Below are 24,450 nucleotides of genomic sequence, written 5' to 3' on the forward strand. Positions count from 1 at the left end.
CGTTAACATGACGTATTTCTTAATTTGTAAATTGTAATCAATATGGCGGAACAAGAAGAGCAGCCAGACAGTAGTGGCAAAGAAGTAAACTGATTATTTTTATTTTAAATTCCTATTTTATTAACCCATTTTTGTTTTTAAGTGTGCAATTGTCTTTTAGGAGGATACTTCAGGAAAGAGGAAGCGTCTTTTTCACAAAGAATGTAATTATATGCATGTATAGCAGCATAGATTATTGATCGGATAGATGTCTCAAAATGACGTACTTTTTTCATGTTAGGACAAGTATTCATCAAATCATATTCTTTGTTCTTGCAGTACGATGTATGATGTATGGTTTTGGTGATGACCAAGCCCCATTTACAGAATCTGTTGACTTGCTTGAAGATTTGGTGGTTGAATACATTTCAGAAATGGTATTATGGTTTTGTTAAGATATTCTCTTTCTTGTGCCAAAGTAATGATAGGGCTTCTAATTTATGATAGACATTGAAAGCCATGGCCATTGGAAAGAAAGGCCGAGTCCATGTGGAAGATGTTGTGTTTTTGATTCGCAAGGATCCCAAGAAATATGCTAGAGTAAAGGTATGAAGTTTAAACTATTTTTTTCAATATTTTTGATTGCAACCAATTTTACATGCTTTGGTGTTAATTGTAGGATTTATTAACAATGAATGAAGAACTGAAGAAAGCAAGGAAAGCTTTTGATGCAGAAAGCTACGGCGAAATTAGTTAATATCCTCTTTCATTTGAATTACAAAATTAATCACATTGTTTATTCTCTTATTTGTGATTAGAGAGACTATAAAAGTTGGGGTGAAACGTGGGGACTGGGAAGAATAGTTTGATAACTTTTGGTTATATGACATGCTGTTATGAGTTATGAACCTTTTTTGCATTGTAAATACATTTTTTGTTTATTTCTTTATACATTAGTATAAATATTGGGTATACAAACAATAGGTTAGATTTTGACTTAAATAAATCGTAAAAGAAATCTTTTCAAAAAGTTCGTCGTGAGCAGGATTCGAACCTGCGCGGGAAGATCCCATTGGATTTCGAGTCCAACGCCTTAACCACTCGGCCATCACGACAATCGAAGATGGAGTGTTTTATAGGTGATTATAATTGTAGAGAAATATTGAGAACAGGGCAATTTTATTCAGTTGTTTCCATCGCAACTTCTAATGTAAATTTTGGAAATTATTAGACGCTTGAAAAACGTTTTAACACCTCAAACATCTCACGTTTAGTTTACTTTTGGAACTACCGAAATTAAAATGACGTTTTTAAGGATATAAAGTGGACTTATCTAGTATTTGAAGCATGCTAGATTTTATTTCGAGATGTTTTTCCCGTTTGAGAAAGCGGGGATGTAGGTGAGTGTTGAAAATTTTCTCCACTTATATTGCGTTAATGTGTTAATATGTTATCATATTTTCTAGAGATGTAAGACTACTTATGTTGGGCATTGACAATGCTGGAAAATCTACGATAATAAACAATTTAAAAGGAGGTATAGCAAAAGTTTACATTGCTTTTTTTATAGTTCTTATTTTCTTTTTGTACGTATTATGTCCTTTTCCTACAAAACACTGTGTCATTACCTTAAATTCTGATCAATAAAAGACGGAATTTGTCATATTTTTATTTAGAAGCAAGAGAATTGACTATTCCAACAATAGGATTTTCGAGTGCGGAATTCAAGTTGGCCAATTTCAAAGCAATCGTGTATGATGTTGGTGGTGGACCTCGTATCCGAGGGATATGGAAGGATTATTATGCTGAGGTTGGTCTTTTATATCAGTTGTATCCTTTATGTCAAACAGAAAGTTTGTCTCTGCCATGTTTAATTGAAATCCCCCCCATAAGACCAAGCAGGTAGTATGTTAATGACTTGCCGACTATAAGAAAAAGCACAATTATTTCTGATTTTGTCTGTCCTATCTTTGATATGCCCATCGATTTTGGCTATTCCCTAGAGTCCAGAATATATGGCTCATGCATGGCAGAGACTTTGTTTTGTGTGTGTGGCTTGATATCTTGATGGAAAATTCTCCTATATCATGTGTGACATTTACTCTGTAATTCTGTTGTTATTTCTGGCTTCATGCAATCATAGGCAATCATCAAGTTTCTTGTGTCATAAGGTTGCTTTATCTAAGAACATATGCTGTTATAAAGTATTGCTATTCTTGTCAAAGTTACAGGCAAATGTGCTGCATTACATGCATTTGTGTGACCTAAAAAATGGATGTTGGTTATGCTGGCTCTATTTTGGAGAATTGCCATAGAATGAGTATTTCCTTGTGAACTTTAAAATTTAATAAATTAAATGCACCATCTTACCAATAATTTTATTATATACACCATGTGTACCATTATGTACTTACCATACTGGAATGTGAGCAGCTCTACATTAGAATTTGAACATTTTATGCAGAATATTTTAAAATTTAAAATATGAACACATCTAAGCAAGCAACTTCTCAAGAACTCAGTTATCTACAACACGGTCTCTTAATGGTCAACACAGTCTCTTAATGGTCAACACTTCATTCTATATGTCTACTTCAATAAATAATAATCAGTGGTGTAAGTGTTATGAGCTCCGGGTGGGCAGAGCCATAGGCACCCAAGCAATCACCTTGCAAGATGGCACTGTGAACAGTGCTACTTATAAGAATAAAGACAAAAAAGTAGGTTTATATTTCGGCAAGTGAATGCAGTGGATAGTTCTGATTCAAAGCATTATTTGGTATTTTTCTGTGTATAAATAAAAAAAAGATTTTTGGAGGGGCACTACCATTTTGGAAGGACCATGGGCAGCCTCATTCAAATTCAAGCCACTGATAATAATGTCATCTTTATTGAATATTCTTCTGTTCTACTTATTGAAATACTTAGAATAAAATGTTGAGTTCATGGAAGTGTGTGGCTATTGTTTTGTCTTTGTTATACTATGTACATGTATTTCTCTCAGATATATGGCATGGTGTATGTCGTGGATGCTAGTGATCATCAAAGGATATCTGAGTCAAGAGAGGTTTTGCATGAGGCATTATATGACCCAAGATTAGCTGGGAAACCTTTATTGTTGTAAGTTTAATGATTTTCATTGTCAGTTGGCAGTTACAGCCAAAAGAAATCACATGTCAGCCATGTTTTGAAGTGGCTATAGATGTAGGATATTTTGACTTTTTTTGTCACTGCCTGAATGTGTTAATCATTACTCTTGTGGTAGACTGGTGACAAATTACTCTTGTGGTAGACTGGTGACAAATTACTCTTGTGGTAGACTGGTGACAAGTCTGATCCTGTTGTTTCTTTTAGGTTTGCCAACAAACAAGACATTACAGATGCTTTATCAGAAAAGAATTTAGAAAGTCAGTTTGGCTTGGAGGAATTGGCAAACAAATGTAATTGCTGTTACAAAATTGTAAGTGTTATAGCAAAATGTTCAATTGACTGTGATTTTCCATTTGTTTGAGCCCTGTTACGATTTTATATTCAATCAACTATTCTCTGTTTAAAATATGATCATAGTTTCTATTATGTATAGGTATTGCTGATTTTGATGATAGTTAATATTGTATATTAGTAATGCTGACTTAGCAACTCAGGTTGCTAAGCAACATTTCTGAATGTTTGGAACAGCTGTAATTTTTAAAAGATGAAATTTATCAAAGGCTTTCATCTAAGTTGCTGATTTAGAACATAGAATTATGAATTTAGTCAGTGTAAAGTTTTCATAGTCAAGAGAAATATGTCTCTTATCTACTGTTAATGTCTCATTGTTAATTTTAAGTAAGTATGTTGGACTGGAAGACTCAAAGTTAAAAGTAGTTTTCAACAAAATTGTTTTTTGTCACAACCAAAATAAACACAATTTTGGCATTTCAAATGATGCCATTTGTTATCAGTTATCCCTACACTTCAGTAGGAATGACATTAAAGAATTTGTGTATAATATCTGATTGCTTGTACTCCTTCGTAATTATTGTTAACAGTAATTTGCTTAGTGGAGTTACGTAGCGTAATTGTATTTGTTTGATCTCCATTCGTCAGTATATGAAACCCCCCAATCTCAGCTATGGTATGAAAGTTGCATCGTACTGATACCTGTGAATGATCACATGCTTTTCACATGATCACCTAAATGGCATATGTACATGTAAAACATGTAAAAAACACATGTTGATTCACACACTTCAACTGCTTTATCGTTACACACTCCTCTCCTTGACAACTTGTATTTTTTGTTCCCCTTGTGCGCAATTTTCAATTTTTTATGGACCGGATTATTAGCTTTTCTGCCATTTCGTTTATGATGTAGATTTTTCTTTAAGTTTTTCGTCTCTTAATTTTGTAAAATTTTTTTATTTCAGTTTCAATGTACAGCTTTATTGAATGAAGGAAGAAAGGTTGATGGTCAAATTAAGAAAGGTTGGTCATGGCTCATGGATAGTAAAGCTGCTTATAAAATATATGTTAAAGATGCTGTATTATTCTCATTTTTTAAGGTTTCTCCTGGCTTCTTCACACTATCAATGAAGATTTTACTTCGTTAAAAGAAAGGGTTTTGAAAGACACTGAAATACAGGTATGTTCTACAAACTTTATTTTGTTAAAAAGTTAATTTTCATTGAATATTTTGTATGTTGCTTTGTTTACAGAAAGAAGCTGACAGGAAAGAAAGAGCAGAGAGACTGGAACGAGTTAGAAAAAATCGAGAAGAGAGGTTTGTGCAGTCATTTCTATTTTTGCTCATCCGCAATTTATTGCATCTGTTCCTTGCGTCGTCTGTTTATGGGATGATGAAAGTTATAAATATACATTATTTATTGTTTAATACAATAATTTAGTGTAGTGAAATATCTGACATTTAAACAACGACACGCTTCATCGCGAGCAGTAGTTCTAACGGCGCGAAAAAAATTTGTCGCTCTTAATAATGTCCATTCCTAATATTTTCATGGGTTATACGACAATGTACTGGTCTCTATACACCGTGTGTATAACTGGAGCAATACTACAGATAATTCTACTTATCTGTTTGCTAAAAGATCCTTTACGATGTTTTCGTAACTCAGCGAGCTACTTAGTAGCAAATCTTGCCATTTGTGATCTTATTGTTGATGTACTGATGTTAATGGGAACAATGAATTCTGGTAAATCTTACGTTCAAGCTTTATCTCATGTTCCTTATTTTGCCTCGTTTTTGTCACTTTTATCAATCGCTGTGGACCGTTATTTCATAGTTGTTCATCCTTTTAAACATCGCTCGTACATGAGCGGTATGAAAACTGCCATTTGGATCGCGTTTATTTGGATTTTTTCCTTTTGTGATCCAGTTTATCATATTTTAACGGACACGGTTGATGAACTCAGTTATTTCAAGTATTTTTTAATGGCTGTTGTTGTCATCCTCACCTCCTTTGCGTATGTTCTGACGTTTATCTCACTTAAACGTGACGCGAAATATTTATCATCGAATGGCAAAGGACAGTCATGTCAAACAAGAATTATCAACGAGAAAAAATTTTTAAACACGATCATTGTCATCGGCGTTGTTGCCGTACTGTGTGTCACTCCAGCTACTGTTTATGGTGCAGTAAAGCGTCTTGATTTGGATAAAGATATGAGAGAAAATGTATTATTTTGTTTTCTCTCCACTATTCTTTGTCTTAACTTTGCTTTAAATCCTTTTGTGTATTTCTTGAGGCTCAAGAATTATAGGAAAACATTTTTCATCCTGTTTTGTCAGAAGAAATAAAATGAAAACAAATCAAATCTTGACAACAAATCATTTAGAAATTTGGAGACGTAATCAAGTAATAGAAAATTAATTTCCTTTGACTCTGTTATTAACGATTGTCAAATAAGATAAAGTCGTTGTTGTTCTTCCCACGACTTAATTAATTAAAAACAAAAAGTCTTTAATAAAAAATGTTTTAATAAACATGATGACAGCATTATTAAGAAAACATTTAATAACGGCTGTGAAGTTATCTTAAAGTGGTTCTTGATTTAAGGTCCTTAATTTGAAGTACTTTCCAAACTTTCAGCCATGATCTTTGGTAAGACTTGATAAGATAAACCTTCAGTCGTCATCTTTTTCAAAACTTCGTAAGATAAACCTTCAGTCGTGATATTTTTAAAACTTGTAAGATAAATTTCAGTCGTAATCTTTGGTAAGACTTGATAAGATAAATCTTCAGTCGTGATCTTTTTAAGACTTGATAAGATAAACCTTCAGTTGTGATCTTTGGTAAAACTTGATAAGATAAATCTTCAGTCGTGATCTTTGGTAAGACTTGATAAGATAAACCTTCAGTCGTGATCTTTGGTAAAACTTGATAAGATAAACCTTCAGTCGTGATCTTTTGTAAGACTTGATAAGATAAACCTTCAATCGTGATCTTTGGTTAGACTTCGTACGATAAACCTTCAGTTGTGACTGTTGGACTCCAACAGTCTGCGTGTAAAGCAAGGAAACATTTTAACACGTTTATAGGTGCAAATTATAAAAAGGTTAATTATAGACAGTGTTATTAAATTATTTTTAATTTGAAGACATTAAATCATGTGTGTTTTAAATAAGGTTGTTTTGATTATGAAAGTAGTTTATGTCACATGAATTGTTCGTATTTAAAGAGAGAGAGCTGAACGTGAGCGAGAAACAGAAAAAAGTCAAAATGAAAATTGTTCCAGCGAAGACAATGTTATGTTTGGAAATGTTAAAAAAAGCAATGAAAACATTTGTAGCCATGTTGTTGAGCAACATGCAAAAAATATCGATGTTGAGCAACATGCCAAAAACATCGACGTAAGTTATTTTAACAAACAATTTGTTGTGGAAAATTTTTTACTTTCAATGTGTCATTTTCTTAAATTATATAAAATTGAAATACGTATTCATATGTTACAGGAGGCTCATGTTGTAGAGACATTGTCAGAAAATTCAGAACAAACAACTAATGTCGACAGTAAAAACGAACAAAAAAGAAAAAGAGGAAGAGGAAAGCAAAGAGAAATCAAACTGCACCTATGGAAGAAAGTGAAAATAATGATGCGAGAGTTATTTTAAAACCTATTGCTTGGAGAACACCTCCTTCCTCTTTAAATGGTAACCATAGCAATGGAAGAAAGTTGGAACCAATCAGAGCTCCCCTTCACAAGAGTAAGTCATCAGCATTGAACTAAAATACATGGAACACTACCTGTAGTAGAAAAGCCTAATAATTTTTAAACCGAATTTACACGCAGACACGCGTGTGTACTCAATCAATTTTCACTCCGCGAGAGAATCTCGAAACACTACATACGCGTGTGTTGGTGTAATCTTGCGTGTCTGGGTGTAAGATTTGGCTTCAATTATTTGCTTTAGGTAGCGTTCCATGCTATAGTCTATGGTCATCAGTAGTCAGACATTGTTTTTTTTTCGGTCCAGGTTTCAACATATTTTCATTCTTATGTAGATCTTTATTCTCCACCATCGAACTTAAATGTGATTTGTGAAGCTGAAAATGTGAAAGAGGTGATGGCTGTTTTACTTTAAAATCTAGTGATCTACAGTGACCAGTTTTTCTTATGAATGATTTTTGATCCACTACCACAATGCTTAATCCCGTTCTAAATATTGTAAGTGTTAATTGCGAGAAATCTTTTTGAACGTATGTTAGTATTATGCTTGTTATTTAGGTAGGGATAGAGATTTCTTGTTGGTCATTCTTCCTTTGTTTTACTGAAATATGAAACTTCATGCAGTTTTTTGCGGATATTATATGAGAAATATTTCCTCAATCTTTAGGTAAGAAATCACATTCCAGTTTTATCAAGATCACGGTCAAATGAGGTTTATGATGTCACATCATGATGGCATTGATGATGTCATTGTGTCGGTTTTACTTGGGAGGGTGTAAAAGGTATTTATTGATTTTAACAAAGATGAACGTCGCCATTATTACTTATAGATGTTTAGTTTAGTTGAGAAAAATTTTATTATTGTAGATTGGTAATTTATGTAATAATGAAGATTTGCAATCTCTTTTGAGATTATTTATGAATAATTTAAGACAATTTTTCATCAATTGTTGAGTATAATCAGTTTAGCAAAATGTGTTTTTAAAAGTCCATTGAATTGTCCCGATTTTTATCATTTGTAAAGACATTTTAATACAACAAGACTTCTATCAATTGTCTTTAAACAGGATCATCTGGATTTTATGATAATAATCTCCAGTTCCTCACTATAATTGTTCAGGATGTGCATTAAAATTTAATATCGACCTCAACTTAATATATATCGGGAAAATATTGGACCGGCAAAAATGTTAATGGTCAATCAAAGCAAACTTCTTTACAACTTGCCATCACTAATGTTTGTTTCTTATGTCTATGATTGTGAGGAGGATGCAAAATATCTATTGTCTACAACATTTGTGCATTTTAAAACTTCAAAGTGTTTAAGGACATCCTTGATGTGAACTATACGCGTTCAAACAATCTTCGGTCACGCAAGCAATGACCGCTGACGAGGCAACTCTTCCTTTTATCGTTGATGGTAGATCTGCCAGGTGTTTTGATGGAAATTGAAGTTTTCAACTGATTTTATTTCATGTCGTAAACTTCCCAGAGCAACCAAGAAATCGTTTGGGGTATTAACAGCCAAACAAGTTCCTCGTCTCTCTCTCATAGCAAGTTCTTGTAACAATTCCGTTGCATTTGTTTCAGGATTAAATTTTACAACTTTATTCAACTCTTCTTCTTATCGTTAACACCTCCTAACAAAATCACGTGATCTTTAACGAAGACAGTTGCCATCATTTGAACTTTATAAGGTTCTCTGTCAATATGACGAATTGGAATTTGTACTGACAAATTTGTTATTTCATGGCATTCCTCTGTAGAAGTGTTGTATACATAGACGTCATTTGTACAGGGCTTCGTTGCACTTATAGCTCCACCAAAAATAAAAATTTTCTCATGAACCAACACAGCGCCATGTCCTACCTTGGGTTTGGCATTGTACACAATGGCCGGCCGGTATACGGTGGTGACAAGGAAACTTCGTAGATTTGATTTGTAGCTTGAATTGAGCCATCTTGTCCACCTATGACTACTAAGTTCCTATTGTAAATTAGGGTTTGATGGCCGGAAAGTTTACAAGGTAATGTTGCTTTAGATATTCGCCAAATCAAAGGAATATCATTTACATTAAGATATTCAATAGTGTCCGTGTAGTCATTACCTACATCACCACCACTGACATAAATGGTGTTGTCCAAAACAACAGAGGAATGAAAAGCTCGTCCAATGTTCATTGATGGTAACTCAGCCCAGCTGTTAATATTTGGGTTATACATTTCCACAGAGTTACTACTTCGTGCAAGGCTTTCTGGGTTTTCAGGATCTTGTTCCACATAACTTCCTCCTGTGACAATTATCACTTGAGATGACACTTCGTCCTTTTCACCAAGTTCAGACATTTGCCGTGCGGTTGTCGCTGATTGGGGTTTACTTTCCGTTGGTTCTTGTCGCGATTTTTTTCTCCTTGAATCTTCATCATTATTCATCGGTTGTTGTTCAAGCCAATCGAACTTGCGTTTTAGTATTGTTAACGTTTCCTTTCGCAATATTTTTCTCCTCGAATCTTCATCATATTTCATCGTTTCTTGTTCAAACCAATCGAACTTGCGTTTTAGTATTGTTAACGTTTCCTTCAATCTTTCCACTTGATGTGTTGTCGTTTCACCTTTCTCTATTATCTGCAACAACTGTTTTTCTCGATGCTGAATGATGAGTTTGTTCATTTTTATGTTCAGTTTCTTCAGTTCTTTTTCCTGTTCTTTTCGTAACATCTTTTCTCCCGATGTTAAACTGAAATCTTCTTTCTCCCGTTTCAACATCAATTTTTCACTCATTTCTACGTCTGCTATATGTTCGTTTAAATTATTCAGTAAGATCATCACATCCAATTCTTTTATTTCTTGTTGTATTCTCGTTTTCTCATCTGACTGCTGTCCATCTTTCTCTTGTTTTGATTCCAATTGTTCTTGTTTTGATTCCAATTGTTCTTGTTTTGATCGAAGTGCTTCCATGTACATTTTCAATTTCATTTTTTTCAAAAAAAAATTTGTATTATTTTCCAGCATATTTTCGTCTGCAATTTTTCCTTCTTTTCCTTTGCCATCTTTTAAACTTGTTTTCTCACGCCAAAATTCAAGATTATCAATGTTCAGAATCGTTACGTCATAACTCTTCTTTTGCAAATTTCTTTCTAATTTTTTCTCTTCATCATCCGGCACCTTTTGTTCTCTCTCTCGTTTCTGTTTTATTCCTTCAAGTTTCCACTCGTTGTTCCATATTTCTTTCTTTTTGTTTTGTCAAGTCTAACTAATTCTTCTAATCTGTTTCTGTTTCAACTTTTCCGTTTCTCCGTTGACGTTGCTTTGGTCGTTTCATTCAAATTCTCTTGTAATGATGGTTTTCTCTTCTGATGAATTTGATTTACTGTATTTCAATCGGAAAATTTCTTGACATACTCTCAAAGCTAATCCTTCCTCCCGAGTTGCTTTATATTTGTACTCTTTTCCTCTCCAGTTTACTTTATGTTCAAAGCCTGCTATTTGTTTTTCATGAGCTCTAAATTTTTTCAGTAACTTAAATTCGTTCATCTCTTCTTGTTGTCTTGATTGTTTATCTTTTGACATTTTTTCGTCTGTCTTTTGTTTCAATTCCTTTAATTGAGATTCAAGAATATTTTCAGTCATCCTTAATTCAGTTTCTTTTAGGCCATAATATTTTTCAAAGATGTCTTCATTCAAATTAATTAAATTTATTGTTTTTGTTTTTTGGTTTACGTCATACTTAGTGCTGCCTCGTTCCTGAATATAAAGTTTCTTCAATAAATTCCATTCATGTTGCAATTTTGTTATCATTGAATATTGATCAGCTTTCGTTGTCTCTTCCAGCCACTGCAACTTTGTCTTACATGTCGATAACGTTTTCTTCAATTTGTCAACGTGATCTGTCGTCATTTCACCTTTCTCTATTTTCCATAATAACTGTCTTTCTTCGTACTGAATGATGAGTTTCTTCATTCTTATGTTCATTTCCTTCAGTTTATTTTTCTGTATTTTTCTTAACATCTTTTCTTCTGAAGTTAAACTGTCTTCTGTGTTCTCCTGTTTCAACATCAATTCTTCACTTATTTCTACGTCTGCTGTATGTTTGTTTAAATTATTCAGTAAGATCATCACATCTAATTCTTTTATTTCTTGTTGTATTCTCATTTTCTCTTCTGACTGTTGTTCATCTTTCTCTTGTTTTATTTCCATTTCTTCTTGTTTTGATCGCAGTGCTTCCATGTACATTTTCAATTTCATTTCTGTGAAGAAAATTTTCATCACATTTTCCAGCATGTTTTCATCTTCTGTGGTCGTTTCTTTTTTCTCATATTTCAAACTTGTTTTCTTTTGCCAAAATTCTATGATATCAATGTTCATTTTCTTCAAGGCATAACCTTTTTTTTGAACAATATTTTGTAACTCTTTCGCTTCCTCGTTCGACTCCATGTCTCCTTCTCTTCGTTCTTTTATCTTTTCAAGTTTTTTCTCCAGATCTTTTATTTCTTTTTTCAAATCATTTTGATTAATCATCAACTCCAATTCATTCATCTCATGTTCTGTTTTCTGATTCCTGACATCTTTCATTTGTTGATCTTGTAACAATGATTCCGTCAACTTCAATTCTTTGTATTTTGATTGAAAGATTTCTTTGCATATTCTCATTGCTAAACCTTCCTCGTGAGTTGCCAGCGATTTGCATTCTTTTTCCGTTAACGGTAACAATTTTGATCGACGTTCTAATCTTTTGGTTTTATTTTCGTGATCTCTTAATTTTTCAATTAAATTAAATTCGTTTATGTCTTGTTGTAATCTTAATTGTTCATGTTTTGACATTGGTTCGTCTTTCCCATGTTTCAATTTATTCAGTTGAGATTCAAGAATATTTTTTGTAATCTTTAATTCAACGTCTTTGAGATTAAAATTTCGTTCAAACAACTCATCAGTAAAATGCATTTCTTTGTTTTCCTTCACTTCTTCTATTCTTTTCTTCATCATTTCTTCGTTTGCTCTTTCAAGGCAACTTATGTTTCTTTCCTGATGATAAAGTTCCTTTAATAATTTCCGATCGTGTTGTAATTTTGTTCTTGAATCTTTATCAAATATTGTTTCTTTTTGTTCAATCAAATCTTCCGACTCCAGTTTTACTTTTATTTCTGGTCGAAATGATTTAAAATTTTCATCTATGTCAATGATGACATTATTGAAGTCATTGTAGCATTGTTGTAAACGTACATTTGTATCTTCTTCGACAGTCCAAAATTTCCATATTAACATGTCGTCTTCTTTTTCGTGTTTTATTCTCAACGTCTTTATATTGAATTCGTCACATATCATATCCTGCTCCAATCTCCTTAAATCGCGTTTCAGACCAAACTTATTCAATTTGTAAAAATCGCGCTCTTCATAGTAGATATCGTCACTTATCCTCATTTCTTTATCAATAAGATCAATCTTCATCTGTTTTATCTTCTTTTCCAATTCATATGACTTAAGTTTTCCTTCATTTTTTTCTTGAAGTAAATTTGCCATGTCATGTCTGAAATTATGTATATCTGTCACAAATAGGTAATATCGCCTAGGCTGTTCTTCCATCTCGCCTTGTAAGTCATATTTTCTCGATTTAACCATTTCTTTCCATTTCTTGCGTTCTTCTTGTGACACGTCTTTCTCTGTTTGGATTTTTTTCATTTAACTCCAGGTCTGTCAAGCATTGTTCGAAGCTGTTCATGTCTATGAAAATATTAAGCAATTCGAGTTTTCGAGATTTTCTGGCTCTCTTGTACTTGTCGTCATTTCTTCATACATTTCTTTTTCAATTTTGAACATCTTTTCCTCCTCATCCAAGAAAGTTTTCTCCTTCATTATCATTTGCTTCCGTGCAGCGATTTCCTCTTGTGACATCACTTCTTCTCCTTTTTCTAACATGATGTCTATATAATCTTGCTTGCACATAAGGTATTTCATATATTCTTGTAAATAACTGCGCATTATTGCATGGTAAAATTTGTTCAGCATTACCCTCTTTTCCCTGGATGACATTTCTGATAACATCGTCTCTTTTATTCCTTCCTTAAGTTTGATACTCTTTGGCTGTGTTTTGATATGTTTCAATGATTCATGTTGCAGTCTTTTCCCCTTTAAAACTTCATCATATTTAATCGTTTCTTGTTGAAACCAATCGGACTTGCGTTTTAGTATTGTTAACGTTTCCTTCAATCTTTCCACTTGATCTGTTGTCATTTCACCTTTCTCTGTTATCCGTAACAACTGTTTTTCTCGATATCGAATGATGAGTTTATTCATTGTTATGTTCATTTTCTTCAGTTCTTTTTCCTGTTTTCTTCGTAACATCTTTTCTCCCGATGTTAAACTGAAATCTTCTTTCTCCCGTTTCATCATCGATTTTTCACTCATTTCTATGTCTGCTATATGTTCGTTTAAATTATTCAGTAAGATCATCGCACCCAGTTCTTTTATTTCTTGTTGTATTCTCGTTTTCTCATCTGACTGCTGTCCATCTTTCTCTTGTTTTGATTCCAATTGTTCTTGTTTTGATCGAAGTGCTTCCATGTACATTTTCAATTTCATTTTTTTCAAAAAAAAATTTGTATTATTTTCCAGGATATTTTCGTCTGCAATTTTTCCTTCTTTTCCTTGGCGATCCTTTAAACTTGTTTTCTCACGCCAAAATTCAAGATTATCAATGTTCAGAGTCGTTACGTCATAACTCTTCTTTTGCAAATTTCTTTCTAATTTTTTCTCTTCATCATCCGGCACCTTTTGTTCTCTCTCTCGTCTCTGTTTTATTCCTTCAAGTTTCCACTCTAGTTGTTCCATGTCTTCTTTCAAATCATTTTGTTTTACCATCAAGTCTAATTCTTTTATCTCTTGCTCTGTTTCCTGTTTCCTAACCTCTGAGATTTTCTCCGATACTGAAATGGACGTTTTTGTCAGTCCTTCAATCATTAATTCTTCATCTTGTAATGATGGTTTTTCTTTTTCTTCTGATGAATTTGATTTACTGTATTTCAATCGGAAAATTTCTTGACATACTCTCAAAGCTAATCCTTCCTCCCGAGTTGCTTTATATTTGTACATTTTTCCTAAGTATCCTCCCCTGTTTGCTATATGTTCAAGCTTTGCTATTTCTTTTTCATGAGCTCTAATTTTTTTCAGTAACTTAAACTCGTTCATCTCTTGTTGTTGTCTTGATTGTTTATCTTTTGATATTTTTTCGTCTGTCTTTTGTTTCAATTCCTTTAATTGAGACTCAAGAATATTTTCAGTCATCCTTAATTCGATTTGTTTTAGGCCGTAATATTTTTCAAACAATTCGTCATTCAAATTCTTTATAAATATTTCTTGGTTTATGTCATAGTTAGCGATGCCTCTTTCCTGAATATAAAGTTTCTTCAATAAATTCCATTCATGTCGTAATTTTGTTATCATTGAATATTGATCAGCTTTCGTTGTCTCTTCCAACCACTGCAACTTAGTCTTACACGTTTTCTTCAACTTGTCAACGTGATCTGTCGTCATTTCACCTTTCTCTATTTTCCATAATAACTGTCTTTCTTCATACTGGATGATGAGTTTCTTCATTCTTATGTTCATTTCCTTCAGTTTATTTTTCTGTATTTTTCTTAACATCTTTTCTTCTGAAGTTAAACTGTCTTCTGTTTTCTCCGCTTTCAACATCAATTCTTTACTCATTTCTACGTCTGCTATATGTTCGTTTAAATTATTCAGTAAGATCATCACATCCAATTCTTTTATTTCTTGTTGTATTCTCATTTTCTCTTCTGACAGTTGTTCATCTTTCTCTTGTTTCATTTCTATTTCTTCTTGTTTTGATCGCAGTGCTTCCATGTACATTTTCAATTTCATTTCTGTGAAGAAAATTTTCATCACATTTTCCAGCGTATTTTTATCTTCTGCATTCGTTTCTTTTTTCTCAGCTTTCAAACTTGTTTTCTTTCGCCAAAATTCTATAATATCAATGTTTATTTTTTTCAAATCATAACCTTTTTTTTGTAACTCTTTCTCTTCCTCGTTCGACTCCATGTCTTCTTCTCTTTGTTCTTTTATCTTTTCAAGTTTTACCTCCAGATCTTTTATTTCTTTTTTTAAATCATTTTGATTAATCATCAACTCCAATTCATTCATCTCACGTTCTGTTTCCTTATTCCTGACATCTTTAAACTGTTGATCTTGTAACAATGATTCCGTCACCTTCAATTCTCTGTATTTTGATTGAAAGATTTCTTGGCATATTCTCATTGCTAAACCTTCCTCGTGAATTGCCCGGCATTTGCATTCTTTTTCCGTTGACGGTGACCATTTTGATCGACGTTCTAAATGTTTCATTTCTTTCTTGTGATCTCTTAATTTTTCAATTAAATTAAATTCGTTTATGTCTTGTTGTAATTTTAATTGTTCATCTTTTGACATTGGTTCGTCTTTCCCATGTTTCAATTTATTCAGTTGAGATTCAAGAATACTTTTTGTTATCTTTAATTCAACTTCTTTGAGATTAGAATATCCTTCAAACAACACGTTAGTAAAATGCATTTTTCTCGTTTTGTCCACTTCTTTTATTCCTTCCTTTATCATTTCTTTGTTGTCGCTTTCTAGGTTATTTATGCGCCATTCCTGATCATAAAGTTCCTTTGATAATTTCCATTCTTGTCGTAATTTTTTTCTTGAATCTCTATCAAATATTGTTGCTTCTTGCTCAATCAAACCTTTTGACTCCAGCTTTACTTTTTTTTCTGGTTGAAACGATTTAAAATTTTCATCTATGTCAATGATGACATTATTGACATCAACGTAACATTTTTGCAAACGTACATTTGTATCTTCTTTGACTATCCGAAATTCCCATGTTGATAAGTCGTCTTCTTTTTTGTGTTTTATTCTTAATGTCCTTATATTGAATTCCTCACATATCATATCCTTCTCCAGTCTCCTTAAATCGCGTTTCAGACCAAACTCATTCAATTTGTAAAACTCGCGCTCTTCATAGTAGATATCGTCTCTTATCCTCATTTCTTTATAGTAGATATCGCGACTTATCTCCATTTCTTCATCAATAAGATCAATCTTCATCTGTTTTATCTTCTTTTCCAATTCATATGACTTAAATTTTCCTTCATTTTTTTCTTGAAGTAAATTTTTCATGTCATGTCTGAAATCATCCATATCTGTCTCCAATCGGAAATATCGCCTAGGCCGTACTTCCATCTCGCCTTGTAAGTCATATTTTCTCGATTTAACCATTTCTTTCAATTTCTTTCGTACTTCATGTGACACGTCTTTCTCTGATTGGATTTTTTTTTCATTTAACTCCAGGTCTGTCAAGCATTGTTCGAAGCTGTTCATGTCTATGAAAATATTAAGCAATTCGAGTTTTTCGAGATTTTCTGGCTCTCTTGTACTTGTCGTCATTTCTTCATACATTTCTTTTTCAATTTTGAACATCTTTTCCTCTTCATCAAGGAAAGTTTTCTCCTTCATTATCATCTGCTTCCGTGCATCGATTTCCTCTTGTGACATCACTTCTTCTCCTTTTTCTAACATGATGTCTATATAATCTTGCTTGCACATAAGATATTGCATATATTCTTGTAAATAACTGTACATTATTGCATGGTATAATTTGTTCAGCATTACCCTCTTTTCCCTGGATGACATTTCTGATAACATTATCTCTTTCATTTCTTCCTTAATTTTGATCATCTCTTTTTCCTTTCCAACGATTGACGTTCCTGTTAACCTCGTCTTTGTCTTCCCTTCCATGGTTTCTGCCATCTCTTCCTTGGTTTTTGTTATTTCTGCTTTTTTTTCAATGAACGTCCAGTTCTCCATCATCTAAAAACTAAAATACTTTGCGTCAGGTTGAAAAATAGCACACACAAAAATATAATTATTTCGTTATGTTTTATTAGCAACTTTCAGATCAAAATCTAGTACATTCAATTCAAAGTAAAGGCTAAAAGCGAGTTTTAAAAAGGCTTTGAAGCCTTAGTTTATGGTATTGATTAAGAAACTTTTTAAAATAAATTGTAGAATGACCAAAATACAAATAAACATCTAAAACTAAGTAATTTTATAATGATTCTTGTCATGCCTGCTCTTTATATAATTGTAAAATAAATTGATCACAACAAATCACTCAGTCTGGTCAAGCAGTTAATGTAATTGCATTTATACGTTCGATAATCCCGCTCTTCTCTAAAAAATCTCAAATTATTGTAGACGGAAGGAAATTATCGTTTTGTTTACTGTTTGTTTTATCTTTTCAATAAAGATTTTTACAATGAAACACATTTTTGTCATTCCACAGACAGTCATATAAAACTTAAAACATACTTCATCCGTTCATTCTTACTATATGGGTCTTTTTACTCGACCAAAACCGTAAAATTTTTTAAACGGGAAGTTCGCCCCAAATCTAATTTATGTTCAAATGATAGGTCTTAGTTTCCTAAGGTTTGATGTGAAATCATTTGTCTTTATTCTAAATATTTTACGAGATATTTGAAGTAAAAGATACGAAATATTGTTAATGTGGCGGCGAAGTCTAGCGGCGCGCAAATTTGCAGCGGTTTACTTTATGACATCACGGGAGTGCAAACTTATCTTGTAAATAGGCTTTTGACATTTAAAAACACTACACTGTCATATTGTACCTATCCGGCTTTTGATTAAATTACATGAAAAATGCCCCATTGCATGGTTCCAAATTGTACTAATGGATGGGTAAAACTAGAGGTCCGAATGTATAAGCTATCACCGCTTGCCCACAAACCACATGAAATGTGTTTGGCTTCAAAAAATTCGACGAGATAACCCTCGCGATGCCAAACATTCATTTGTCTGTAGTGAGCTCTTTACGTCTGATTGCTTTGTAACTTTGCTTGTTGAAAGTCTATGCGGCCATAATGGAAGAAAAACCTTCAAATTCAATGTCCTTTTTCATCACAGGAGGTGGAAAATGTCCTCTAAAACATCTGACAACACAAGAGGGTAAAAGTACTCTTATTTCCTTGCCTACAATTCCCCAGCACCAACGAGCTAACTGTCTGTATGCAACATGTCGATTTCGTTTATGTTCAGGACCATAAAGGCCGATTTATGCTGCGCGCGACAAGCGTCGCGCGACGTGTCGCACAGTAGATCTTACGTCATTGCGACTAAAACGGAAGTATATCTTGATGGCGCGTTTGCTTGATGTCGCGTCGCGTGCATTCAAAAATTTTGTAACGTCGAAGACAAGTTGTCGCGTTGTCGCGCGTTGTTACGGTGGCCCGTATGTGCAATTCACAATTTAATTTGTCAATGCACAAACATTGCCTTAAATTCAAAAACAATATATTTGATACAAAAATAATGTGCTGAATGCAAAATGATTTTGTTTGCGATGCAAAACACGAACAATGCAACAGGGGCGGATCTAGGATTTTTCAAACATCAGTCATAAAACGTCGAAGGCGCTCCGCACCTGGGGGGGTCTGAGGCATTCTCCCCTGAGAAATTTTGAACTTCAGAGCCTTGAAAATGCCATTTTCAGCGTTTTAGAGCAATAAAAAATGTATTTGTGGGCATCGTTTTTGCGTAAAAACAACACATTTTGCTTACGTTTTTCAAAAAATGAAGTGAACAATACTTGAATGTTTTGCCAAATATTTAGGCTCATTATCATGCCAAATATATGGCTCATTATGTCTAGGAACGTAAAATTTATTTTACAATAATGCTATTCAAAACAGATATAGTCTTTAAAATTTCTACCAAGTTGTCAGGCATAGAACCCTAGAGACCCCCATTCAAACCTCTATGTAATGAGTTAAGTTAGAAATTTGGTACTACAAGTGACAGTTCATAGATATAGAAAAGCTCAGACTTCAAACCATGCAAGTTTATTGTAACCCTTTACCCATCTCCACATCAGTGCCAGCAAATTCACCTTTTGAGAAAAAACTCAAAATTTTTTTCTGCCAAAGGTTAAGCAAAAATTATCAGAGTGAAAATTTGCAGTTAAGGACAGCTTAATGCCATAAATGTTTATTAGGCATTTCACTAAACTATTATCTTCTGCAAGGTGTGCTATATAGCAATCACTAGTAGCATTGTATTTGCAAATACAAACAGAATGTAACCAACATGTCTTTAATTATATAATTACATGAATGTTAAAATTGGTTCATGTGTCATGCTTACTGGTTATGATAAATATCTTTTCATATGATCAAAGCTTGTTTAAATGTAAATCAGAAATAATTTAGTTTAGAAATTATAATGATAATCAGAAAAATACTTTGCTGTTTTGCCAAATTTCAAGGTTTATCTGCATACATAGAAAGACATTTTTACTTTATAGAAAATGCTTTTCATACATCAATAACCCTTTGGAATTTATGGCAAACAATCTGGTATGAGCCGTAGATTAACACACCTTTACATTTCTACATGAGGTGTTCAGTTAGAAAAGGGGACAATATGTGACATGGGACAACATTCCATGTATGTGAAATACTCAGGTTTAATACCATTCCAGTCAAATTGTCAAAATAAAAAGCTTCATGGATCAGAAGACTCAAAATCACAGGTTATAGTAAACAGCTTCTCATGTAATCAATGTTAGTTTTCTCAAATCTTAAACAATATGTAGTATAACTGTCCAATGATTGAATGATCAATGATCATAAACTGAAAAGCCCCAAACATTTGTTTATGATAAAGTAAATAATAGTATGGCGCCTTATGGCTACAGATTTTTTGTCCATTGAAATATATTTGCAGAATGTAGGATTTCGCTGCCACGATTCCCCAAGCACTAAAGAAATCATAGCTAAAGTCCTTCGTCAACAACAATTTTAGAAGCATCGATCTGCTTACCATACGCCATATTGACATAAATCGCATCACACACTCGCATAATTGACTTTGATATATTACATTCATGCATACACTTCACTTGTCCTTTACTTACGATTTTGGATGTAAATTTCTGCTGATAAAACTCAAAACAATGTTGGCTTGCTTTTCAACATCAAGGACCGAAATGTCGCTCGCGAGATCGTCTTTGCCAAGCATTTAAAATTTATCCATAAATTTCCACCCTCTTGAAAAAATTCACATTTTGGACAGCAGCATTCATGTCAATATATGAATTTGTAAAAGATTTCCATAAATTCCATCTGATTGTAGTTTAATTTCTATCATGCTTATAAAATTACTATGAAACGATCAAACATTCAATTCAGACAGTGAGCTTGACTATGTTAGTTCAGTTGGCTATCAGTCGAAATCCGTCAAACCAATCACAATAAAGCAAAATTCAAATGAACCAATTGTAAGATAGCAATTGGACTCCCTTATACGTCCGGCCACCCTTATTATCAGTCGAGACCATTCCAGACTGTCCACTGATCTGGCTATTGACCAATAAAATAAGCGTTTTTGACGTTCATAGACTCCTTTATCCGCCGAACCAGTCAAGCCACCCCGCTTATCAGTCGGTTATTCCAGGTCAATTAAAATTCAACTGATCTGGTTACCAACGAGATATTCATAGGATTAGTCATTAGTTTTCAATAATAAATAATGCGGGATTTTATGCGATAATAAAGTAAGAATAATTAATGAATTTTTAATTAATATGAATAGGTAGTTTTTGAATTTCAAACATCAGTCGCGCGACGGATTTGACATACTCTAGATCCGCCCCTGCGGCTAAGGTTGTCGAAACGTCAGTCAACAACAACAAAAACAGTCCTTCTCAGGACTATACCAACCTGGACGATCTACACTTACAAACATGTAACGATCTACACTTACAAACATGTAACGATACTCCCGGGTTCAAATCATTTACTTTATAAAGTAAACCGCTGCAAATTTGCGCGACGCCAGACTTAGCCGCCATATTAGCAATATTTCGTATCTTTTACTTTAAATATCTCGTAAAATATTTAGAATAAAGACAAATAACTTCACATCAAACCTTAGGGAACTAAGACCTATCATTTGAACATATATTGTATTTGGGGTGCACTTCGCTTTAACTAAACTGTGAACTTTGTTATAGTTCAAGTTAAGCTCTCGGCAACGGTGTCAATATATAGTTGATTAGAAACTTTTTATGTGTTTAATGATTTTGTGGATTTATTGGTTTAACTGTCATCGACAATAGATTGCCTACGAATTGCATATATTTATAGGCCACACCTTCAAAACGTTCGAGTTCTTCCTGCCTAACAAAAACAGGATTAGACAGCATTTTTAAAGAATCTCTCCAACACGACATTTAATATTGTTACCGCAACTTGTCACGCTAATTTTTATAAAGCAGAAAAAGCCATTTGTATTTTAATGTGTGCATGGATTTTAGTTGTTGGCCATCGCAACAGAATATAAAATGTGCACAAGATACATCATTTAAAGACCTTTTGTGCATTGCTAATTAAGTCACATCTTAACTATTTTCACAAGGTAAAGCGTAAATGAAATTTTATCCATCAGTTCAAGTCCGTGGATGAGAGAAAACAAATGTCATTTAGTTTAGAGAACCTATCGAATTTTACGATCGACTGTACATTTAAATATTCAAATATAAGGAAAGTAAGGATGTTCCACCTGTGGTTTTATCAGTTAGTGACTGATGACAAAGTGATTCGTGTTGAAACTTAAAAATATCCACTCGCTGCAACTGACATGTTGCAATTAAACTCAATCAAACTTTGACTTTTAGTATTATTGGAGTTCGATAGAATTATTTGAGGGTATCTTTGCGACAAAGCCAGTCGTATTCAAGCTTAAAATTCTTCGCTGTTTTTTGGAAAAATTTTGATCCCCAACAATTAAATAATTCTCGTATAATAATGTCTGAACAACTTGAATTAAATCTCATATAATATAAGTTATGCGTGGTTTGCGTAATCTGGGAAACATGACAAGAAAATCGAATCGCATTTTTGAACTTAGTAGCCCGAGTAATAATATACAAAATCATACCACCCCTTTTTGTCGTGCAAATTACATATAGGGCATTTTATTCGTGCAAGCCACGTCCTCGCCCCTCCCTAATCTTAAGACCTATATCACACCCCAGGAAAATCGCAGAGTATCAGAGAATCTCTATGAAAACCCTTCCTTTGTCCATCACTTTCCTCTATATGTTCTTATATAAACACCACATCGCCTTTCGCCGATTTTCGCGATTTCTCAATATTCTTTCTTTCTCTGACACTTACGAGTAAATGATCCACAAAAGACTTCTCATACCTAAGTTTAAACCCTCTCTTAACAGCCAAGGTTAAACATACTTCAGTATGCCTTTCTTTCTTTTTGTAAACGTCAATTCTCTCCTTGTTTTTGTCTATCTTGGTGTCACCCAAGTTCAAGTTATTGAATACGGAAGTAAATACCTTTCTCTATCACAAAGTTATTCAACTCTTATTTCTATCGTTCTTCACAATTTCATCTTTCTTGTAATAGAATTGTCGCATTAATCACTGTCCGTTAAAGGTTGTCACATTTCTGTAATCAAAAAAACACGATTTTATTTCATTCTCGTATGATACATTTCTCGTTTAGAGATGTGTTCAATATGTAAGCAAATAAAATTTCGTGGTAATGAAGTTTGTTTTCAATCACTGTGCAACTCAAAACATATTTCACACACACCTTCTTACTGGGGGTCTTTTTACTTGACCAAAACCTTGGAGAAAAATGTTGAATTTAACTGTTGACTTCGTCTCAGTAACTCTTGGCAATGAAAGCTAGGTAATGTATGTCTTCCAAATCAATTAATGCATTTAATGCTTCTATGAACTTATCGGCTCATCTGTCATCCACAATAGACTACCTATATATAGATTTGATTTATAGAATACACCTTCAAAATTCACAAGTACTTCTTGGCTAACAAGAAAATGTTCTGCCTTATGTTGCAGCCTAAAGAAACATGATGGTGAACATAGCTTACATCTTGTCATTTAAGTTCTTGTGGATTAGAAAAATATGTTGTGTTTTCAGTAAGTGGACTTAGGTCGTTTGATATTGCAACAGAATATATAATGTTCACATGCTGTGAAGCTATAAAAACTCTTTTATATAAACTATTTCAATAATGCAGAGCATATATGAAACTTTATCATCAGCTCAAGTCCTTTTTATTTCATTACTTTTTTTAGCCGAGAATAGATAACCGTGGTTTCAAGCGTCAGAAGGCACAATAACTGTTAAAAAAGAGTAGAATAAAACTTAAAAACACCTACTCGATGCAAAACTTGATGACTTTGATGAAACTGAAATGTATTCGGTATATTTAATGATGTTTTAAGCTTTAAACTTTGATCAAACTTCATCGACTTCTAGTTATATTAGAATTCAATGCACGAGATGATGACTGGTCAGTGAACAAGGTATACAAAGTTTTTCAGTGTTTTTTTTTGTAGATTTTTATTTCGCAACTACTAATTTTAGTTATCGTACCTGTTAGATGATGAAAACAAGAATGAAGGTAAGTTATTTTTTACAGTAAACCTTAATACAATCTTTAAGTGTCTAAAAACGATCGTGATTTTCCTGTTCATCTCGTCATGGACATTAACAATAGCTAATGTACGAAATCTATGAATAACATATAGCAACAAGTAAAAACAAATTTAGGTGAACAAAAGTTCGCTTACCAGTTTTGCATGTGAATGGAACAAGTTACTTAAGAATATTAGGGAGAATCAGAGTCTAGAACTTTTTAAATATAGGTTATGAATGTTTTATTTGAAATTTTGGTACTCTTTTAAACTATGGATGCAATATAGTAATTGTATTTAACAGGGTCTTACTGAAAACCACTTTTGCGATGTTGGCGCAATCAGTTAATACTTTTATAATAATTGTTAAGATATGCTCTCATATTCTTCCTGTAATTAGTAAATAATTAAGTCTAGTGTAACTAACTAAATGATTATTTTAAGAGATACTTATGTGCAATAATCACAATATTTTTTATAGTTCCTAATAGTTTTCCGTTGATTGTAAATTAACCAATTTAGTAAAGAAACAAATATATCCATACGTAATATCTTGTATAAATAGAAGTAGTTTAACCATTGTAAGATAGATCGTAGACAACAGACATTGACGTTGAACATTAAATGTGATCATAACAGTTATCTGTAATATCTCTATTTGTTGGTGTAAGTCAATATATACTAAAGAAGGTAGATGGCTACATCACAAAACCTAAAAATAATAATAATAATAATGAATAATAGTAATAATAATAAATATATCTAAAATTGCTCCT

The 24,450-nt window shown here is 33.0% G+C and overlaps 3 protein-coding genes and 1 non-coding gene across 4 annotated transcripts; 2 read left to right on the plus strand and 2 right to left on the minus strand.

Annotated features, from left to right (window-relative positions):
- The first annotated feature begins 38 nt into the window (after nt 1–38).
- LOC124442546 (transcription initiation factor TFIID subunit 13-like) lies at nt 39–1,009 on the plus strand. Its single transcript, XM_046993048.1, has 5 exons — nt 39–84; nt 161–203; nt 319–416; nt 487–585; nt 659–1,009. Exons 1-5 carry the CDS (start codon nt 43–45, stop codon nt 734–736), a joined length of 360 nt encoding a protein of 119 aa, XP_046849004.1. The 5' UTR covers nt 39–42; the 3' UTR covers nt 737–1,009.
- Nucleotides 1,010–1,012: 3 nt separating this feature from the next.
- On the minus strand, nt 1,013–1,094 carry Trnas-cga. The gene has a single exon. It is a non-coding gene; the product is annotated as a tRNA-Ser (tRNA).
- Nucleotides 1,095–1,099: 5 nt separating this feature from the next.
- LOC124442547 (ADP-ribosylation factor-like protein 13B) lies at nt 1,100–8,093 on the plus strand. Its single transcript, XM_046993049.1, is given in 13 exon segments — nt 1,100–1,379; nt 1,446–1,516; nt 1,656–1,789; nt 2,984–3,099; nt 3,334–3,439; nt 4,389–4,446; nt 4,524–4,603; nt 4,677–4,741; nt 6,658–6,829; nt 6,932–7,006; nt 7,009–7,183; nt 7,482–7,540; nt 7,814–8,093. Coding segments are annotated over 13 exon segments (1,230 nt in total). The 5' UTR covers nt 1,100–1,326; the 3' UTR covers nt 7,880–8,093.
- LOC124441692 (trichohyalin-like) lies at nt 7,985–22,933 on the minus strand. The gene is made up of 5 exons (XM_046992159.1): nt 22,824–22,933; nt 22,422–22,676; nt 12,881–17,010; nt 10,470–12,820; nt 7,985–10,376 (listed from the first exon to the last, which is right to left on the minus strand). Exons 3-5 carry the CDS (start codon nt 17,001–17,003, stop codon nt 9,012–9,014), a joined length of 7,839 nt encoding a protein of 2,612 aa, XP_046848115.1. The 5' UTR covers nt 17,004–17,010; nt 22,422–22,676; nt 22,824–22,933; the 3' UTR covers nt 7,985–9,011.
- Nucleotides 22,934–24,450: the final 1,517 nt, after the last annotated feature.

This window comes from Xenia sp. Carnegie-2017, unplaced genomic scaffold (assembly GCF_021976095.1).
Source record: "Xenia sp. Carnegie-2017 unplaced genomic scaffold, XeniaSp_v1 HiC_scaffold_20, whole genome shotgun sequence".
Lineage (NCBI taxonomy): Eukaryota > Metazoa > Cnidaria > Anthozoa > Malacalcyonacea > Xeniidae > Xenia > Xenia sp. Carnegie-2017.